Source organism: Protobothrops mucrosquamatus, unplaced genomic scaffold (assembly GCF_001527695.2).
Source record: "Protobothrops mucrosquamatus isolate PMUCROS unplaced genomic scaffold, P.Mucros_1.0 scaffold76, whole genome shotgun sequence".
Taxonomy (NCBI): Eukaryota; Metazoa; Chordata; class Lepidosauria; order Squamata; family Viperidae; genus Protobothrops; species Protobothrops mucrosquamatus.
In genome coordinates, this window is record NW_015386453.1 from 1,445,578 (window position 1) to 1,462,262 (window position 16,685).

Genomic DNA, 16,685 nt, shown 5'->3' on the forward strand with positions numbered 1-16,685 from the left:
TAAATAAATAAATAAATAAATAAACATCAGCAACCTTCTCCAACCAGGTGATCTCCAGGTGGGTTGAGGTTTCAACCTGCAGAATTCTGACCACAGAGCGACCACAGTAGAATTTATTGTCTATTAAATGGCTTGCTATATCACCATAAGCTTTTGTATGTCCCGTTTAAATGGATTTATGCAAAACATTGTATTCTGAAATGAAACAAGTATAGTACATTATCAATGCAGCTGCTTATGAAAATCATGGTATATAGTTGGAATGGGAAGCCCTGGGCTCAGATCATCATTATAGATAGTCCTCGTTTAGCAACTGCCTCATTTAGCAACCATTCAGTTATGATGGTGTAAAAGTAAAATGTAACTTTATGACTAATCCTCACATTTAGGACCTTCACAGGTAAAGCAAAGTAAAGCTGAAGTAAGATCATAAGCATCATTGCGGTATCACTTGTGATCACTTCACTTAATAACAAGTTGTTGGTTCCAACTGTGCTTGCTAATCAAGGACCATCTGAACCAGTGTTTGCAAAACACAATGCATCAACTAACTAATCTTAGTTTTGTGTGCTGCAAAAACTCAGCCCTATATGGCTAGGTTTTTATTTAGTATGCCTTTTGAGTCCAGAAAATGTGACTAATGGAATAAACCATGATTCTCCATTTGTAAGTGGATTTTGCAAATACAGATCATAGCAAAACTCGCTGGATAGATTTGGCTGTGTAACTTGCTCTCCACTTAACCTGTGCTTATAGTGAGAATAAAAGAGGGCAGATCTGAACTGCATTACCCTAAGCTCTTGAGAGAAAAGATTCTAATCTGATCATTATAGATAACAATTAAACCACATCAACCTGATCCAGAGAACTTACAGAACTTCACAGTGGTATTAAAAATGTTACATTTAGTCTAAACAGTAAAATCTCTACATTGAAAGCAACTCCAAGCATACAGTGAATTTTCCTTGCACAGAATTGTGGAATCAGAGAACCCTAAAATCAGAGAATAAGAAAGCTTCTTACAGGTTCTGCACTCCTATCACCTGCTAACAGAGTAAGGGAATTCTACCACTTTCTAGAGGCAATTGGTTGCACCATGCATTCCCTGATAATTAATTAAAATAAACCGCTAATAGGTTTGCATCCCCCATGGTCATAGAACAACAACAAAAAGGAGGCAGTGGAGGGGCAAATTCTTTTTTTTTAATTGCTCTCTTTGTGAGAAACTCATTGCGATCAAATGATTAGAGTGGTAACTGCTATGTATTAAAAGCAGCGAGACTTAGACAATCTCAATTTGCATTAAGATCATTGTTTGTAGGTAGTTATCTTGACTATTTTATTTTAAGTGCTGAGCGTAGCAGCTAGGCTACTATGATTGGTGAAGGAAGTGATTTTTAACATGGAAGGAGCCAAAAGGAGGAACGTGTTTGCCTTGACACTTAATATTTGAAACCCCACCTTCTGCCATGAGTAAATTTGAATACTGAGTTGAACAGTTTCTAATTCCCTCTGACCTTTTATTGTTTTAAAACACTGAAACTGTGACTAAATCTCCCAATAAAAGTGCAAAGCACCCAGTCAATTAAAAAATGTGAAGAGCTTCACTTGATGGATATTAAACAGATGCTAGGTATATCCTCTAGAGGGCATCAGGGCTGGTAATACTGGTAGTAAATCAAATAATTTAGAAGGAGAAATAACACTGGTGTTGGGGATCAACTATTCTCATTTTTTTAATTTCTCACCATGTTGCAGAGGGACCAGATCTACTTACTTACAGAGTTTATTTTTTCTTCTAGGAAGAAGCAACAGCTTCTGTTTTATTAATTGTACAAATTAAGTCATTTAATAAGCCTTAGTAAAACGGTCTGTATGTTGCCTGTTTCAGCTAGCTGAGAGTCTGCTCTCTCCAGATCATAACTGGAAATCTAGGATGGCATCTAGGATGTTGTGCATAAAAATCATATCTTAGCACATGCTGTGAGTCCAGTTTGGGGACTTTGTTTGGTCTGGCTTTGTGTGCATGTGTTTTACAGTATTTTGGTAACGCCTGAACTAAAGTGTAAATAAAAGACAACTGTAGGGTTTATGTTGTAGGTTTTTAATGTTGCAAGTCATTGGGAGTCACCATGTGTGAACTGGATGGCCACATAAATTTGTTTAATATAAATATATAAATATTTGATTAATCCATTTGAAGTTAGACAATTTCTATTGATAGTCTTAATTAAAAGGATTTTTTTTTAGTCCTGTGAGGATTTTGCCTCTAATATATTTTTTAAAAAGAAAGGTTTAGAGAAGAAGGCCTAAATGCAGTGACACTTTAGCTCCCTCAAAGATCATCAAGCACTTGATCAGGGCCTGTCATAGAATCTCCCCACCCCCATCTTTTAGGCAGAATCTGCCTCTTATTATCTTGTTTTCTTAGTTCCTATGACAGGAGCTTTTGACAAGGCTTGCCATGTCTTTTGTTGATTCTCCTGCTTCCAGGATGGAAATATGAAAAGCAAAAGAAATAAGAAAAAGGTTAAAGAGAGGGTTACAATGTGTGGAGAAGGGCTGGCTCAACAAAAATAGTGGGGAATAAGAAGATGAATAGTGCTAAAGTGGTTGTGCATAATTTGAATAAATGACTGGTGTGTGTGTGTGTGTGTGTGTGTGTGTTACCTGATACAGGTAGAAGATCCAGTTGGATGCCCATGAACATCTAAAGATAATAAATTTATCAGAATGATGAGCTTGGGGCCTATTGGCTCTGAGGATTTCTTGCCCAAACAGCCTCATTTAAAAGAAGTTGAGCTGTTGAAAGATGATCTCTCCCTCCTCCCCATTATTTTAGTGAAAAAGCTTTTATGAAAGAGCAGCCTCCATTCTGTAAACCAGATGTGTCTTTATTTCACCCTGTTGGGTGATGTGATCTCCTCAGCAGCCTAAGATCGTAGGCTGGCCTTGCTTACTATGGGCCATTTCCATGCATTTTATTAATCTTAACCCTTTAAATAGCATTGCATCATAATCTAAATATCCAGAGGGTAAATATGTGGCTTAATCTAGAACAATTTCAGTTGTGGTGCCTAGGAAGATTGTGACTTTTGCAGACCTGTGCTGAGGTCCATAAGTCGTTTGTGTGAACTGGGTCTTGTTGAATCTTTGGAAGCATGGAGTGCAGCATTGTGTAGTGGAGCCCAGTGGTGATGACCAAAATGCTGCCAATGTTAGTTAGCTATTTTTGTTAGCAGTGAATAAATTGCTGCCTTAGAAACATGCTGTGAAAGTATGTAGAAAGAGGATAGGTTTTGATGAAGCCTAAGCCCTGGGCTTGGGTTAGAAATCCAAGCTCTAACAATAAACTGTGATTGTTTTTCTTCTGTGCGATCCTGAGAGCTGGAAACATGGTTATTTTTTTTTAACCAATAACCGCTGGACCCTGGGAATTTCAGAGTTATGCTGAATAGCAAATTTTGCCCCTATTGCAGGGGTGTCAAACTGGCGGCCTGTGGGGCGGATGCGTCATGTGCAGGCCACGCCAATCCCAGCTCCGCAAAGGCAAAAACCGTCACAATAGTCATGATAAGTCATGTGACACGAACAAGTTTGATACCCGTGCCCTATTGGCTCCTTTGTTTGTTGATCTTTTTCAGTTGGAAGCTTTGATTATTTAAATCTACTGCCTTTGAATTGTTTTATGAACAGAACATAGTAAATCTGAGAGTTTGTCTGCCTATTAAGGGCTGGTATAATCTGAATATTCCTAATTCAAGTCTTCTGCATCTATGAGATTTACTAATGCCTAAATTGTAATTATAGAGATAATAGTGCTGAACTTCTTCAGGTGGCTATTACAAAGATTGATTGATGATGTACCATTAAGTCAGTGTAGACTTTTAGAGACCACATAGATTTTCTTCATGATGATTTATCCTTAACTTGAAAAACTATGATATATAAAGCAAACATACCCAAATTGATCTACTAAAAAATAGAGCCAACCAAAGACAGTTTTTGTTTCTCAGAATTTTGCTCCAGGAATCATGTTCTAAAAACAAGGGTCTATGAAGAAGAAAACAAATACCCCAAAGTAGGCCAGATCTTTCACCCACAAGTCCTCAGTTCACAAGCAGGTTAATTAGAATTCGTGGGTTAACTGCATTTGCTAGTGGGAGGCATCATTGAAATGAATTTACACCTTGCATTAAATCACTGGTAGTTGACAACCAGAAAACAGCAGTTTGTTGGATGGGTTCCACCACTGTGCTTCCAATAGTCAGGCTCTAAAATTTGTGGGTTCATTGTTTCCATAGCCTAATTCTTTAACAGTCAACTCTAATAAGAATTTTTGTGATCTTTACACTACCAAAAGGGTGATTATGCTGTTCTTTTTCCAATCATCTTATTTTTGATAGATTTTTCCCCCCTTCTCAAAAAAATCCATTAAATGATATTGCAAATGTTTCAGGTTTGACAAAAGAAAATACTGCATAATCACTGCTGCTTCCAGTACAGTGTTTACCCTATCTGAAAAAGGCTTTTTAAAGCCATCACAGAATGGAATAGTGTACTGAGGCTATTAGCACAATAACAAAACTAAGTGAAATGGAAACACTACACTCGAAGGCACACAGCCACTGATGCTTACCAATTATGTGTTGGGCAATTAAGAAGGGGATAATCATGTCTGCCTGGGCTCAGGGTATCCGGTTGCCTCTTCTGGAACCAGTGTGTCTGCTTCTTGAGTTAAACCGGTACCAGGAAGAAGGCTCTCCCAAACTGACAATCTCTCAAACTGACAATCTCCATGAAGAACGTCTATATTTCCTAGCTCCTCTAGCCGAACTCTCTGATATTGCTATTAATTATTATTTCTGTTTATTTATATCCCGATTTCTTCTGAAGGAGCTGAAATGCTTACAGGGCATTTGGAGTTCCATAGCAAAAGCTCCCTTCCTGACACTAAGTGTTTGCCTGGGACTTTTTCTTGGTAAAGAGGAAGAGGCTTAGAGAACTGGGAAACGTACACACTTTGGAGGAGAGGGGGGGGAGGTGTCCTAGTCAAGAGATGTCCTGGCAAGGTTTGGCAGAGATGTCCAGAGACTCTCAATCTGGTAAACTAGACCGGAAAGTGGTAGGAAAGGACCAGTTTTGCATTTCACGTGAAGTCTTCAGGACTTTATTTTGGAGATTTTAATTTCTGGCAAACAGACAGTTGCATTGGATTGTCCTCAGGGGCTAGCACGGTTATCCTTGGGCTTTTTGGAAGTACACCCAGTTTTTCCACTTCTGTTCCGTTCTGTGATTTGAATGGGCAAATGATTAGAATTACTTCTCTTTTCAACCACCTATGATTTCCTCCTGCCCCCCCCCAGTCCCCAGTTTGTTTGCGCTGCCTTGACCTTCCTTGGAAGGCTAATCAAAATTCTAGCCTGTCCCCTGTGGGGGTTCCCCCTCCCCCAAGCCCTGGCTGACAGGTTGCTATCTCCCTTCCCCCTCCCTTCTTAAATAATTCAGCTCCCTGTAGCTGCCCCTTGGCTCCATCTGCATCCTGGTTGCTGTTCTCTGGGTCCCTGCCGCGCTAACAACATAAGCCCCTCGCTTGGTAATTGCCAGATGAATAGAGGACGATCATTGGGAGACACCAGAGGGAAATGGAAGTGGCAGGAGGTGGCTCTGGTGCAGGAATGCCATCCATCCATCCATATTATCCTCTGGATTAATGGCATCCAGGAAAAGTGCCGCTCCCTGGGTCTCTACACGTGAAGTGTGAATACAAATCACCTTTTACTCACTGGTAATTTGGGATAGTGTACTTAATAACCATTTGCAGACTGATCGTCTTCATTGTTTTGTGCATCAGGGAGGGGAATTTTTTTTTTTAACCAATGTTCTGTTCTTGCTCACCCTTTCTGAGGTGGTAAAGGGAGGGAATGTATAAGTTTCCATTACTGGCTAGAGAATAATAGATAATATTAGACAATAGGATTAGCAATTAATTGGGTGCCCACCATGACAATTTGGTGAATGGTTAGGGATGTACACTAGAAATGGGCAAGGCTGCTTGGTTTCATTCTGGAAAGTTGAGCAGGGATGGGATGAACAAAGGATTGAATTGTTCCAGTGGAAATGTGGAATGTGAAATTTTGGAAAGGATTCCAGAGTGCTGTCTAGACGTGTGTAGGAAAGCTGCAAACATGACCACCTGATGATCCAGGCTGTGCTGTGACCCTCAGCATGATTCGAGGTCATCCCGAACAGGTATAAATGGGTATTAAATAGCAATTTCCCACTCTGAATGCTTTTGAGCCTGAAGTTGACACATTGAACAGACACCCCCTCAGGATACAGCTTGTGAGATTCTAGGATTCCGGCATGAGGAGAGCTAGATAACAATGTCCTTCCATATTTATGTCTTCAGGCATATAAAGCAACATCTAGCAAAATCAGGGCCATCTGCGAGTTGTACTGAATCATCTGTCACATGCATGTAGATCCAATATTAACACAAATAACTGTATTGTGAGAAGAAGAGGCTCCCTCAGAGAATTTTCAACATCTCCAGTTGCAGTGAAATTCACTTTAAACAAAAACTACTCCCAAATGAAGGTTAGTCTCCTAATGGGAAATTTCACCCCTTCACTCTGGGGCTTCCAGTATGAAAAGTATTGAATCTCTAAGATAAGGACAATTATGCTATTTGCATTAGAAATACAATAACCGTGCAGATAAACAGTTTCATATAGGTAAACAAATTATCTTAAACAAGAATCAGTCGAAGTACAGGTAGCCCTCGACTTACAACAGTTGATTTAGTGTCTGTTCGAAGTTACAATGGCACAAGTGACTTATGACCATTTTTCACAACCGTTACAGAATCCCCATAGTCAGATGCTTGGCAACTGGTTCATATTTATGACAGTTGCAGTATCCCGGGATCGTATGATCACCTTTTGTAACCGTCTGACAAGCAAAGTCAATGAGAAAGTCAGATTCACTTAACAACCACATTACTAACTTAACAATTGCAGGGATTCACTTAACAATTGTGGCAAGAACGGTCCAAATGCAGCAAAATTCATTTAACAAATGTCTCACTTAACAACAATAAATTTTAGGCTCAATTGTGGTCATAAAATGAGGACTACCTGTACTCAGTGCATTGGCCAGTCTCTTGATTCCCTGCAGAAAAATTTGCTCAGAGCTAGCAGGTTGTATAGGACAGATCAAGCTCCTTGAAGATGTAGCATATTTCTAAGACACAGAACATTTTAAAATCAACCAATTCTTCCTCCTCCCTTAACAGAACAACAGAGTTGGAAGGGACCTTGGAGGTCTTCTAGTCCGACCCCTGCTCAAGCAGGAGACCCTGTTCCATTTCAGGCAAATGGTTGTCTAATCTCTTCTTAAAAATCTCCAGTATTGGACCACCCACAATTTCTGGAGGCAAGTTGTTCCACTGATTAATTGTTCTAACTGTCAGGAAATTTCTGGTTAGTTCTAGGTTGCTTCTTTCCTTGATTAACTTCCATCCATGGCTTCTTGTCCTGCCTTCAGGTGCTTTGGAAAATAGGTTCTAACTGTCATGAAAATAGGTTGACCCCCCTCCTCTTTGTGGCTGCCCCTTAGATATTGGAACACTGCTATCATGTTAAATGCCCAGGGCTGTAAGTTATCTCAAGCAATTTCTAGGCTAGAACAGAAATTCCTGGACCACAGATAGTTCGAGGACTGATTAAAAAATCATCCTAATTCAGCAAGTGTTCTGGCTTTGGGTCTGAATTCCATCGCTTTCGTTTCCATCTATGGCAGTAGTGCAGGGCCGGGAATCCAGTCTCTCAGAGCCAGAACAGAGCTTGTGTATACACTAGGCCCGATTTTAATTCCAGATAAGGCAATCTTCCCCATCTTTACACCTTCTGTATGCATTATTCTGGAACTCCCTTCCTCCAACCAAGGGAAGTGCTAATTGTGAATGACGGGAGTCACTGGAAGATTTGGGAAGGCTAAGCTAATAGATATCCAGGGCCAGGCCTTGGAAAGCTGTCGCTACTCAGAGGCAAAATGTGACTTGCTATAGAACAATTTAAATTCTTTGTGTAGATTAAAAGAGCTCAAGCAACAGTGAATACTAATTCCATTCCTATGTAACCACCTTCATCAGCAATCGGTTCAAAAGCTCAAGGCTTTTTGTGCAGCTCCCTGTTTCTATATCAACTGCTGCTGGTGCTATTCAAATATAAATTTCACATTGTCATGTTATGGGTGGCTAAAAAGGGTGGGGGAGAAGAACCCACTTAGAATAAAATATAAATGGGGATTAAGACAACTGTCACGTTTACTTGGACACAGTGACTTTTTTTTTGGCTTGCACCATACCCCTTTCCCCCAGGCCCTGCCTGTATGCATGCCTCAACTCAAAGAGAGCTTTAGCATGAAAGTCTTTGTGCATAGTTAAAATTCAGCGGTGATCATTGCATAAATTGGCTGATCCAAACAGTTGTTGCCCCTGGGGAAATATTTAGTCCCGTGTCCTAGTCATGCTTGATTTCGGACGCCCCAGTCAGACAGGCAAAGGTCATTTGGAGGCCATTATTACTTAGAATATCTTTTGTTTTTTTCTCCTTCAACAGAAAAAAAATATACAAAAAGGGAAAGCAAGACAAAGTTGCTAGAGCAGCCCTGTTATTGTAGGCTTGTTCTAGGATGTCATTTCTGTACCAGCAGCTAGATTTCAGATCTAAATCTTCACTGCCTCTCTTATGGCTATGATACTCCAACCATCTCCTTTTCAATGATCCCTGAAGGTTCATTGCAAGAGATAAAAATTAATTTAGCTGCCTGACTTAATGACTTTATCAGGGTGTCAAGGAGAGATAGTTTGATCTAGTCTAGTGGTTAAGGTGCTAGACTAGGAGTGGGGAATTGTCATTGTCTTAAGCACAGAAGGCATCAGTCACTGTCTCTCAGCCTAGGAAGAAGGCTGTGGGAAATCATTTCCAAAAATGTTGCCCAGAAAAATTGCATTTGTCCATGTAGTTACCAGTAGTCAATATTAGTTTTAAAAAAAGTTATGTCAGAAAATTCAGCCCAACTGATCGCAGCCTATAATAGTTATTTTATAAGGAAACTCTTTGAGAGTTATGCCTAGCCATTCTCACCCAACAACTGATTGGGTTTAGTTGTTCACACATTTAATCTAATTAAATGTCTTGCAAACAGGATAACTGAAATCATATTAGATTGCAGCCAATAAGTTCATTCCTGGAAAGTCTAGTATGTATATGGCAACTTCTCATGTGTAGACCCACTAGGACTGGTCTTTTTTCAGGTTAACTATGAAGGAGCAGCCATATGGGCACCCTGCCCTCTTTAACCTTACCAAGAGAAAAATGAAGTCAAACATAGGAGAAACAGTGAAAAGTTACTTTCTGATCATTTAGCCTTATACTTAGGCATTTCCTTTCATTGGTGCCTCCTCTTTTCCCACAATTTCCCCATGTTTTGAAAGTGAATGCCTGCAACAGGGATTTCATTTCATTTTCATATTCCTCCCTCCCTTAATACAGTATAATGTATCTGGAGAGTAACATTTGGAGAAAGATTGATTAAACTCACAGTAGAACACTGTATCGTATCTAGGTAATGGGCTGCACCTGGCTAGGTGGATGACAGGGTGTTCAAACAGTGATGCAGCTTTAAAATCATGACAGGGATTTTTCTGGCACTCTGCGTTGACATAAACCCTTTCATCTATTGACTCGCTTGTTCTATTTTGTATTTTTTAAAAATCTTCATGGTCATCAGAAATATCTGCTGGGATAGGCTAGCATATTATGAATATATGCTGACAATCAGAGCTGCTAAAATGGAACTTTATTGAAACCTGCTGTATTTGATGTTTGTCTTCTGCATATCCATTTTATCTCTCCATCTTTATGTATATCCAGGGTGTTCAAAAACTCATTTAATCTCCCCCCCCCTCTCTTTTATCCTCCATTTTATTACTCTGTTTATCTGCCTCTCTCCTCTCTCCCATTATTCTCCTTACTCTGCTATTTCCATCCATCAACCCTCGGTTCTTTTCCATTAGTCCAAGCTCCTTTCTTTTTCTTTTTCTTTTTCTCCCTTCAACACCCACCCTCATAAAACGTTCTCCAGATTCCCACCCCCTCCACTCTGCCTTCCTATGATCCATTCTCTCTCCCTGAACAAAAGAAGCTGTCCCCTTTTCCTTCTATACTGAAAAGACATTCCAGGACAAATTCTCCGATCTGGGGTGTACTTTGACTTTATTTTAATTTAAGGATATCCTAAATTCTATTTCTCTTTGTAACCCTCTTTCTGTCCCCCCCCCTAGTTTAATAGTCATTGTGAAAAGAAGGATGCTTCACTAATTGCTTACCCACTTCACACAGCATGCTCCTCCAACAAGTTGGATTGAAGGATGATACAAACAAATAAACACAGGGCTTCACTGCTTTTTTCCCCCTTTCCTCCAGTCTATTTTGCAGTCTGCACTACAGTCCTTGGGGAAAGGACATTTTACTGGGAGGGGGAAGGAAACCAATTTACACTCATGTTTTTTTTTTTTTTTGGCTAATGCATGCTCTTTCTCTTGTTCTTTCTTCAGCCACAAGTCACATTAGGACTTGCATGCAGCTGTCTCCTTCTTGGTTATACTGCTATCCAGGTGAAGAAGGGAGGCCTGGCCTGTGTTGCCAGAGAAGATGGCCTCAACTCCAGCCTGTCTGCTGTTGCTGTGGCCACTGGTTCTGATTCTCTGTGATCCAGCAGAATCCATCAAGTTTCCCGAAGGCTGTGAGTAGCAAAGATTTTCTGCTGCATGTGTTTTAAAATGGGGAGGGTGGGAGCTCTCCCTGAATATAGCTTTCACAAGGGGGAGGGTCTGTGAGGCATTTTGGCTGTCTTTTGTTAGTTCTGGACCAATTTGTGGAGTGATGAAACAGCACAGAAATGTTCTGGAGATACATGATTTGGAGGTGTATGAGTGGTTCATTTTCATTGTTTTATTAGAGTCACAGAGAATTGTTTTTAAGGCACTTTTCTCTGTTTTCTTGATTGAACTAATATTCTGCTACTTCTGTGAGAGTGCAAGGTGACAGACACAGAAAAGAGTCTCACCAATTTTATTCCCAAACAACTCTGTGAGATAGGTTGGACTGAGAGATAAAAATGGAGGGAGGGAGGGGGAGAGAGAGAGAGAGAGAGAGAGAGAGAGAGAGAGAGAGAGAGGAGGGAGAGAGAGGGAGAGAGGGAGAGGGAGAGAGGGAGAGAGAGAGAGAGAGAGAGAGAGAGAGAGAGAGAGAGAGAGAGAGAGAGAGAGAGAGAACGTTGCTAAAATTGAATGTTCCCGCTTTGACAGATGCTCAAAGCTACCCAAGGACATCCACAGTTAAGAGGGAGACTCCTCCCCAACCACTATCTTTCCTATTATTTATGATATTAACTTTTCTAATGTCCCACATCTCCGTCTAAGCAGTATCATCAGAAATCTAGGAGAAGGACCCCCTTGGGTTAGCAACTCATACTGCCACCCTAACAGGACACACACTCCCCTCAAATAAGAGAGGTTATACAGGTAGTTCTCAAGTTACAACCATTCATTTAACAACCATTTTGAAGTTACAGAGGCACTAGTGTAAGAGTGACTTATGACCAGTTCTCACAGTTATCCACAGCATCCTCTTGGTCACATAATCAAACTTGGGTGATTCTGCCTGGTTTATGAAAAGAGAAGAAAGATAAATGGGGAAACAAGAATCACCAAGTCCAGTGCTGAAAAGTTTTTTTGCACCCACTTGCTGCATCTCAGCTTTATGATATTAGTTCTACATAGCATGCCATCATTAGGTGAACTTCTTACTAGTCGTGAACATTTGTCTACATTCTTTGATATTTGCTGTGTGCAAACAATTTCATTTTTCTGACATTTCACAACACTTAGATAGATTGGTCATAATACCATTTAAAAGGAGACAAACAGTTTTAATAGACAATCATCTACAGTGTTAATAGTGGAAGTTACCCTTTTATTTTCTGGATATATATACATATAAAGTCATCTCATTATTTATTTTGGCTAAGCATTGCTATGCAAGAACAAAATATGTACTAGCTAGATAGAGTTTACCCCAATACCATTTACTACATAATTTTCTGTCCTTGAAAACTCTTTGCTTATACCATACTCATTCACTGATTCATGCATTGTCTTTTGTTTTTTTTTAATTCTTACCCGTCTTTTTGATAATATTATTGCTTATATTTCTCTATCTCTATACATCTACAGTATAGCTTTCTATCTCGATCCATGTGCTCTTGTTAATATTTGTTTTGCAGTCGAAACTTATTCATTCTGTCTATGACTAAAAACCCTAAGTGTATTTGTTAGGTGCTGGAGACCTTGTTTTATATTCAGTCCACATTCATTCAGGACCACTTTTTCTGTAGGCTATATAATCAGGCAATCCATGTTATATGGAATATTTTTATATAATATGAATCATATTCTAGATTGAAATCCAGATACCTATTTACCAGATCAAATTGCAATAGTAGTTGCTGCACAACACTCCCGTGCTGTAGTTTATGCTTATTATAATTTGCCAAAAATAGGAGGAGTTACAAATCTTACCTTCTTGTCTTTTGCATACTGATTTCAGTGATAGTTTTGAATCTTCTTGCTTGTTCCTCGCAACAAGCTTCTTAACACAGACCAGTTTTCAGTACCAAGGACAGCACACAGAAACCAGGAAGCAGCTATTGTCTTTTAACACTAGGGAGAGCATTCAAGGTTAGCCTCTGTTGCTCCCATGAACATCATCCCTTCGTGAGGTTTTATCTTGTGGTGCTATAGTTAATAAGTATGAATTCTTCTGTCTTGTTCAATTAATGAAAGTGTATATTAAAGCAGAGGAGAACAATGGGAGGAAAAAGAAAAAGATTTATTTTTTTTAACGTCTAGATCTGTGAAACAAAATGGTCCTTCCTATTTGGCAACTTCTCTGTTAGGCATAATTTATACCCCTGGATGTGATAGCAGGAGATATGCTTGCATTAAAGTTGAATTTTTATTTAATGCAAAAGAGACGTGGGTAAAAGGAGGATTTTTATCTGTATTCAGTGTAAGTTGGAATCTAACCATCTGGAGGTTGTGAAAGTCTGAAAAGAAACATATGTGTGTCTAAATAAAATTTATGCTAAGAAGCTGGTGCATTATTTTGTAATAAGTCAGCTTCATGAAAATAATAATGGTTGTATCAAAGGAATCTTTAAAAAGCCAAGTGGGCCAGAGAGTTTGATAGGAGCCAAATGGCAGGTCCACAAGCCCTGTGTTGCATACTCTTGATTTAAACCAATCTCCTACAATGATTTCATGGAATAAATATGATGTTTTTGGACAGGATATTAAGGACCAAGGTGAAGCCGGTCTGATGGATTTTTAGTGTCAGGGAACTCTGTGCTAAGGGTTGTTGTTGTTAATTGCGAAGTTGTGTCGACCCATCGTGACCCCATGGATAACGTTCCTCCAGGCCTTCCTGTCCTCTACCATCTTCTGGAGTCCATTTAAGTTCACACCTACTGCTTCAGTGACTCCATCCAGCCACCTCATTCTCTGTCATCCCCTTCTTCTATTGCCCTCGATCTTTCCCAGTATTAGGCTCTTCTCCAGTGAGTCCTTCCTTCTCATTAGGTGGCCAAAGTATTTGAGTTTCAACTTCAGGATCTGGCCTTCTAAAGAGCAGTCAGGGTTGATCTCCTCTAGGACTGACCGGTTTGATCCCCTTGCAGTCCAGGGAACTCGCAGGAGTTTTCTCCAGCACCATAGTTCAAAGGCCTCAATTCTTTTACGCTTAGCCTTTCTTATGGTCCAACTTTCACAGCCATACATTGCAACTGGGAAAACCATGGCCTTGACTATACGTACTTTTGTTGGCAGGGTGATGTCTCTGCTTTTTAGTATGCTGTGTATGTGCTAAGGGTATGAATACTGAAAAGTCTTTTCCTGACGGTGTTAGCCTGATTTTTTTTAATCTAATTACTTGGCATAAGGTTTTAGAAGTAGACTTGAGCATATGAGAACATTTATATGTAGATGTTAGGCTTTATGCATTTTGGTGACAAAATTTTGGTGACATCCATCTGTGCTATGTAAATGTTTTGTGACAAGCCCTAATGGCTGCATTTTTTGAGATACTAATTGTTACTGACATTGTCCAAGAATCAAGTTGAGAGGGGGCACTGTTTAATCCAACATTATTAATGGAAACCACAATACATTAGTATGATGGGTAAATTATGATTAAAAAATAAAAATAAACAGATCCTAAAATAAGAAATAAATATTCTGGTCCATTCTTGATTTTCAATTGCTGTTGTATCTCAGTAAATAATAAATTGCAAGACTGGGAGACTGAGACATATTTTAATTCACCCATGATAGCTATAGCCTCCTCCCTCAAAAAACACTCCACCAGAACTTCCTCATCCTATTTTCCCCAGAACAACAGTCCTGTGAGCTGGTTTGGGCTGAGAGAAAGTGACTGGCCCCAAGTCACCCAGCCAGCTTTCATGGCTAAGGTGAGATGTGAACTCACAGTCTGTCGCTTTCTAGCCTGGTGCCTTAATAACTAGACCAAACTGGGTCTCTTTTTGCATGAAAGCAAAGGCTGGATACGGCTATATATATAAGCAGACCCATAAAATACAGTCCCTATTTTATAACTTTGATTGTTTAGTCATACATTGTACACATTTCTAAGATTTACAAGCTAGTGGCTAGATTCACACAATGAACTACATTCACATAATGTAACAAATTGTATTATAGTTTGATTGTGATGAAAGAACTCAGACATTGATTTGTGCTGTTACAGATATATAAGTATCTTCCATAAATCCTAGCCATTGCAGCCACCCAGAAGGCACCAGTTTTGGAGGAAACTGTACTGTACTGATACTTCAGATCCTAAAATCTTCAAGTGCTGGATTTAGAACAAAACAAAGCATTGCAAAATATGGTGCTATTGAACAAAAGAGAAATTTGCCAAGTTGAGATTAATTTCCATAATATTTAAATACAATTTCAGGAATATGTGTAATCCTGTTGTTATATCAGTTGTTTTAAACAATCTAATGACCAACTGGGAAGGGAAAGAGACAGCACTCTTTCTCTTTAGCTCATAAACTGAATTGCTTGTGGGTCTGTTAGTATTGCTACAGGTTATAGACACACACATAGTTTAGAATAGGCAGACTCTAATTCAGTTCATATACAACATAATCCTATTTATTAGAAGTATTGTATGTCCCACTATAAATTATAGTGTATTAACTTTATTTTTTTTACATTTCATAAATTGTATGCAAATTATTTTTTCCCCCAAAGTGAATAAATTTCTAATTTAAGCTATTGATTCTTATCAATAGTTATTGATTTGATTTCTATTAATACACTGTAATTTTGAGGTCCATTCACCAAACTTTTTAGAAATCAAATCAAAATCACTTCTATTTCTAAATAATGATTGATTCCAACAGCCCTCTGGAATCATGTTATGGTTTGCAAATCTTAGTTTACAGCAGTGATACAGTGGATACAAACTCTTTTTCTGATAAGCTCATAAAATTTCACCTTTCTGTTTAGGTTCTTTATTATTATTACTATCCCATTCCACCACCACCCCGCCCTTACTCTGTGTTTGTGTGTCTTGCTTCTTCTCTCCCATTCTGTCTGGATGAGTAGGCAAGGAGATCCCTGGAGACCCTTTCCCTCCGCTAATTGGATCGGAGCTTCTTTCCACCTGTCGCTGACTCAACCAAACACAACACTTCCTATAAGAATCAATTCAGCTTGTTAAATTAAGGGGGTTGAGGAGGCTAGCTGAATGTTTGGCCTCCTCCATGACATGTTTGATCGGTAAGGAAGTGAAAACACACTGGCATAGGAAATGTCTTTCTACACATAGCCTATCCACAATAAGGCCCTCAGGTTATAAACCGTTCCCTGCAAGGGCATTGTGATCTGCAGACATTCATAAGCAATAGTGTTTATTTCCCTGCTGTGAAAACTTCACCTGCTGTTTTCTACATTGTCACTGATGCTAAGGATACCATTTCAGCACTTTTTCCTCCCCAGTCCAATGGCAGTCCTGCACAGCACACAACCAGCTAGCCATGTACAACTCTGATGGTTCTGTTCATTGTCCCTAGAAATGTCAGGCAACTTTTCTTATAGGGAATTGAATGAAAATGTAGCACTTAATGTAAAGTGCATTGTCTCGTTGTGCTGATTAACCAGTGAAATAAAGAAGAGAATAGATTGTGGTTTTATAATAAAGCACACATGCTTTGCATACAAAATATCCTGCATTTAGATCTTGGCATCATCTAGATGTGTCCTAATATCCGGAAGAGTTACTGATAGCCAATGTAGATAATATTGAGTTGGATTAATCCACTGACTTAATTAAAAGCATTTTAGAATAATTGTCCCATTAGTCATTTTGGTGTGTGTGTGTGTGTGTGTGTGTGTGTGTGTGTGTGTGAGAGAGAGAGAGAGAGAGAGAGAGAGAGAGAGAGAGAGAGGTGCAAAATGTTTCAAATATAAAATATTTTGAACCTGAAGTGGGCTAATCTAACACTGCTTAGACACTGTTCCAATCTCACCA

At 39.3% G+C, this 16,685-nt stretch overlaps 1 protein-coding gene across 1 annotated transcript in view; it reads left to right on the plus strand.

Moving 5' to 3' along the window:
- The first annotated feature begins 10,608 nt into the window (after positions 1-10,608).
- The window catches only part of L1CAM (L1 cell adhesion molecule), a 65,954-nt gene continuing 59,877 nt past the window's right edge, over positions 10,609-16,685 (plus strand). The window contains exons 1-2 of the mRNA XM_029283398.1: positions 10,609-10,812; positions 14,778-14,792. Coding sequence (XP_029139231.1) covers positions 10,722-10,812; positions 14,778-14,792 — 106 coding nt within the window. The 5' untranslated portion in view covers positions 10,609-10,721. The remainder of the gene's footprint in view (positions 10,813-14,777; positions 14,793-16,685) is intronic.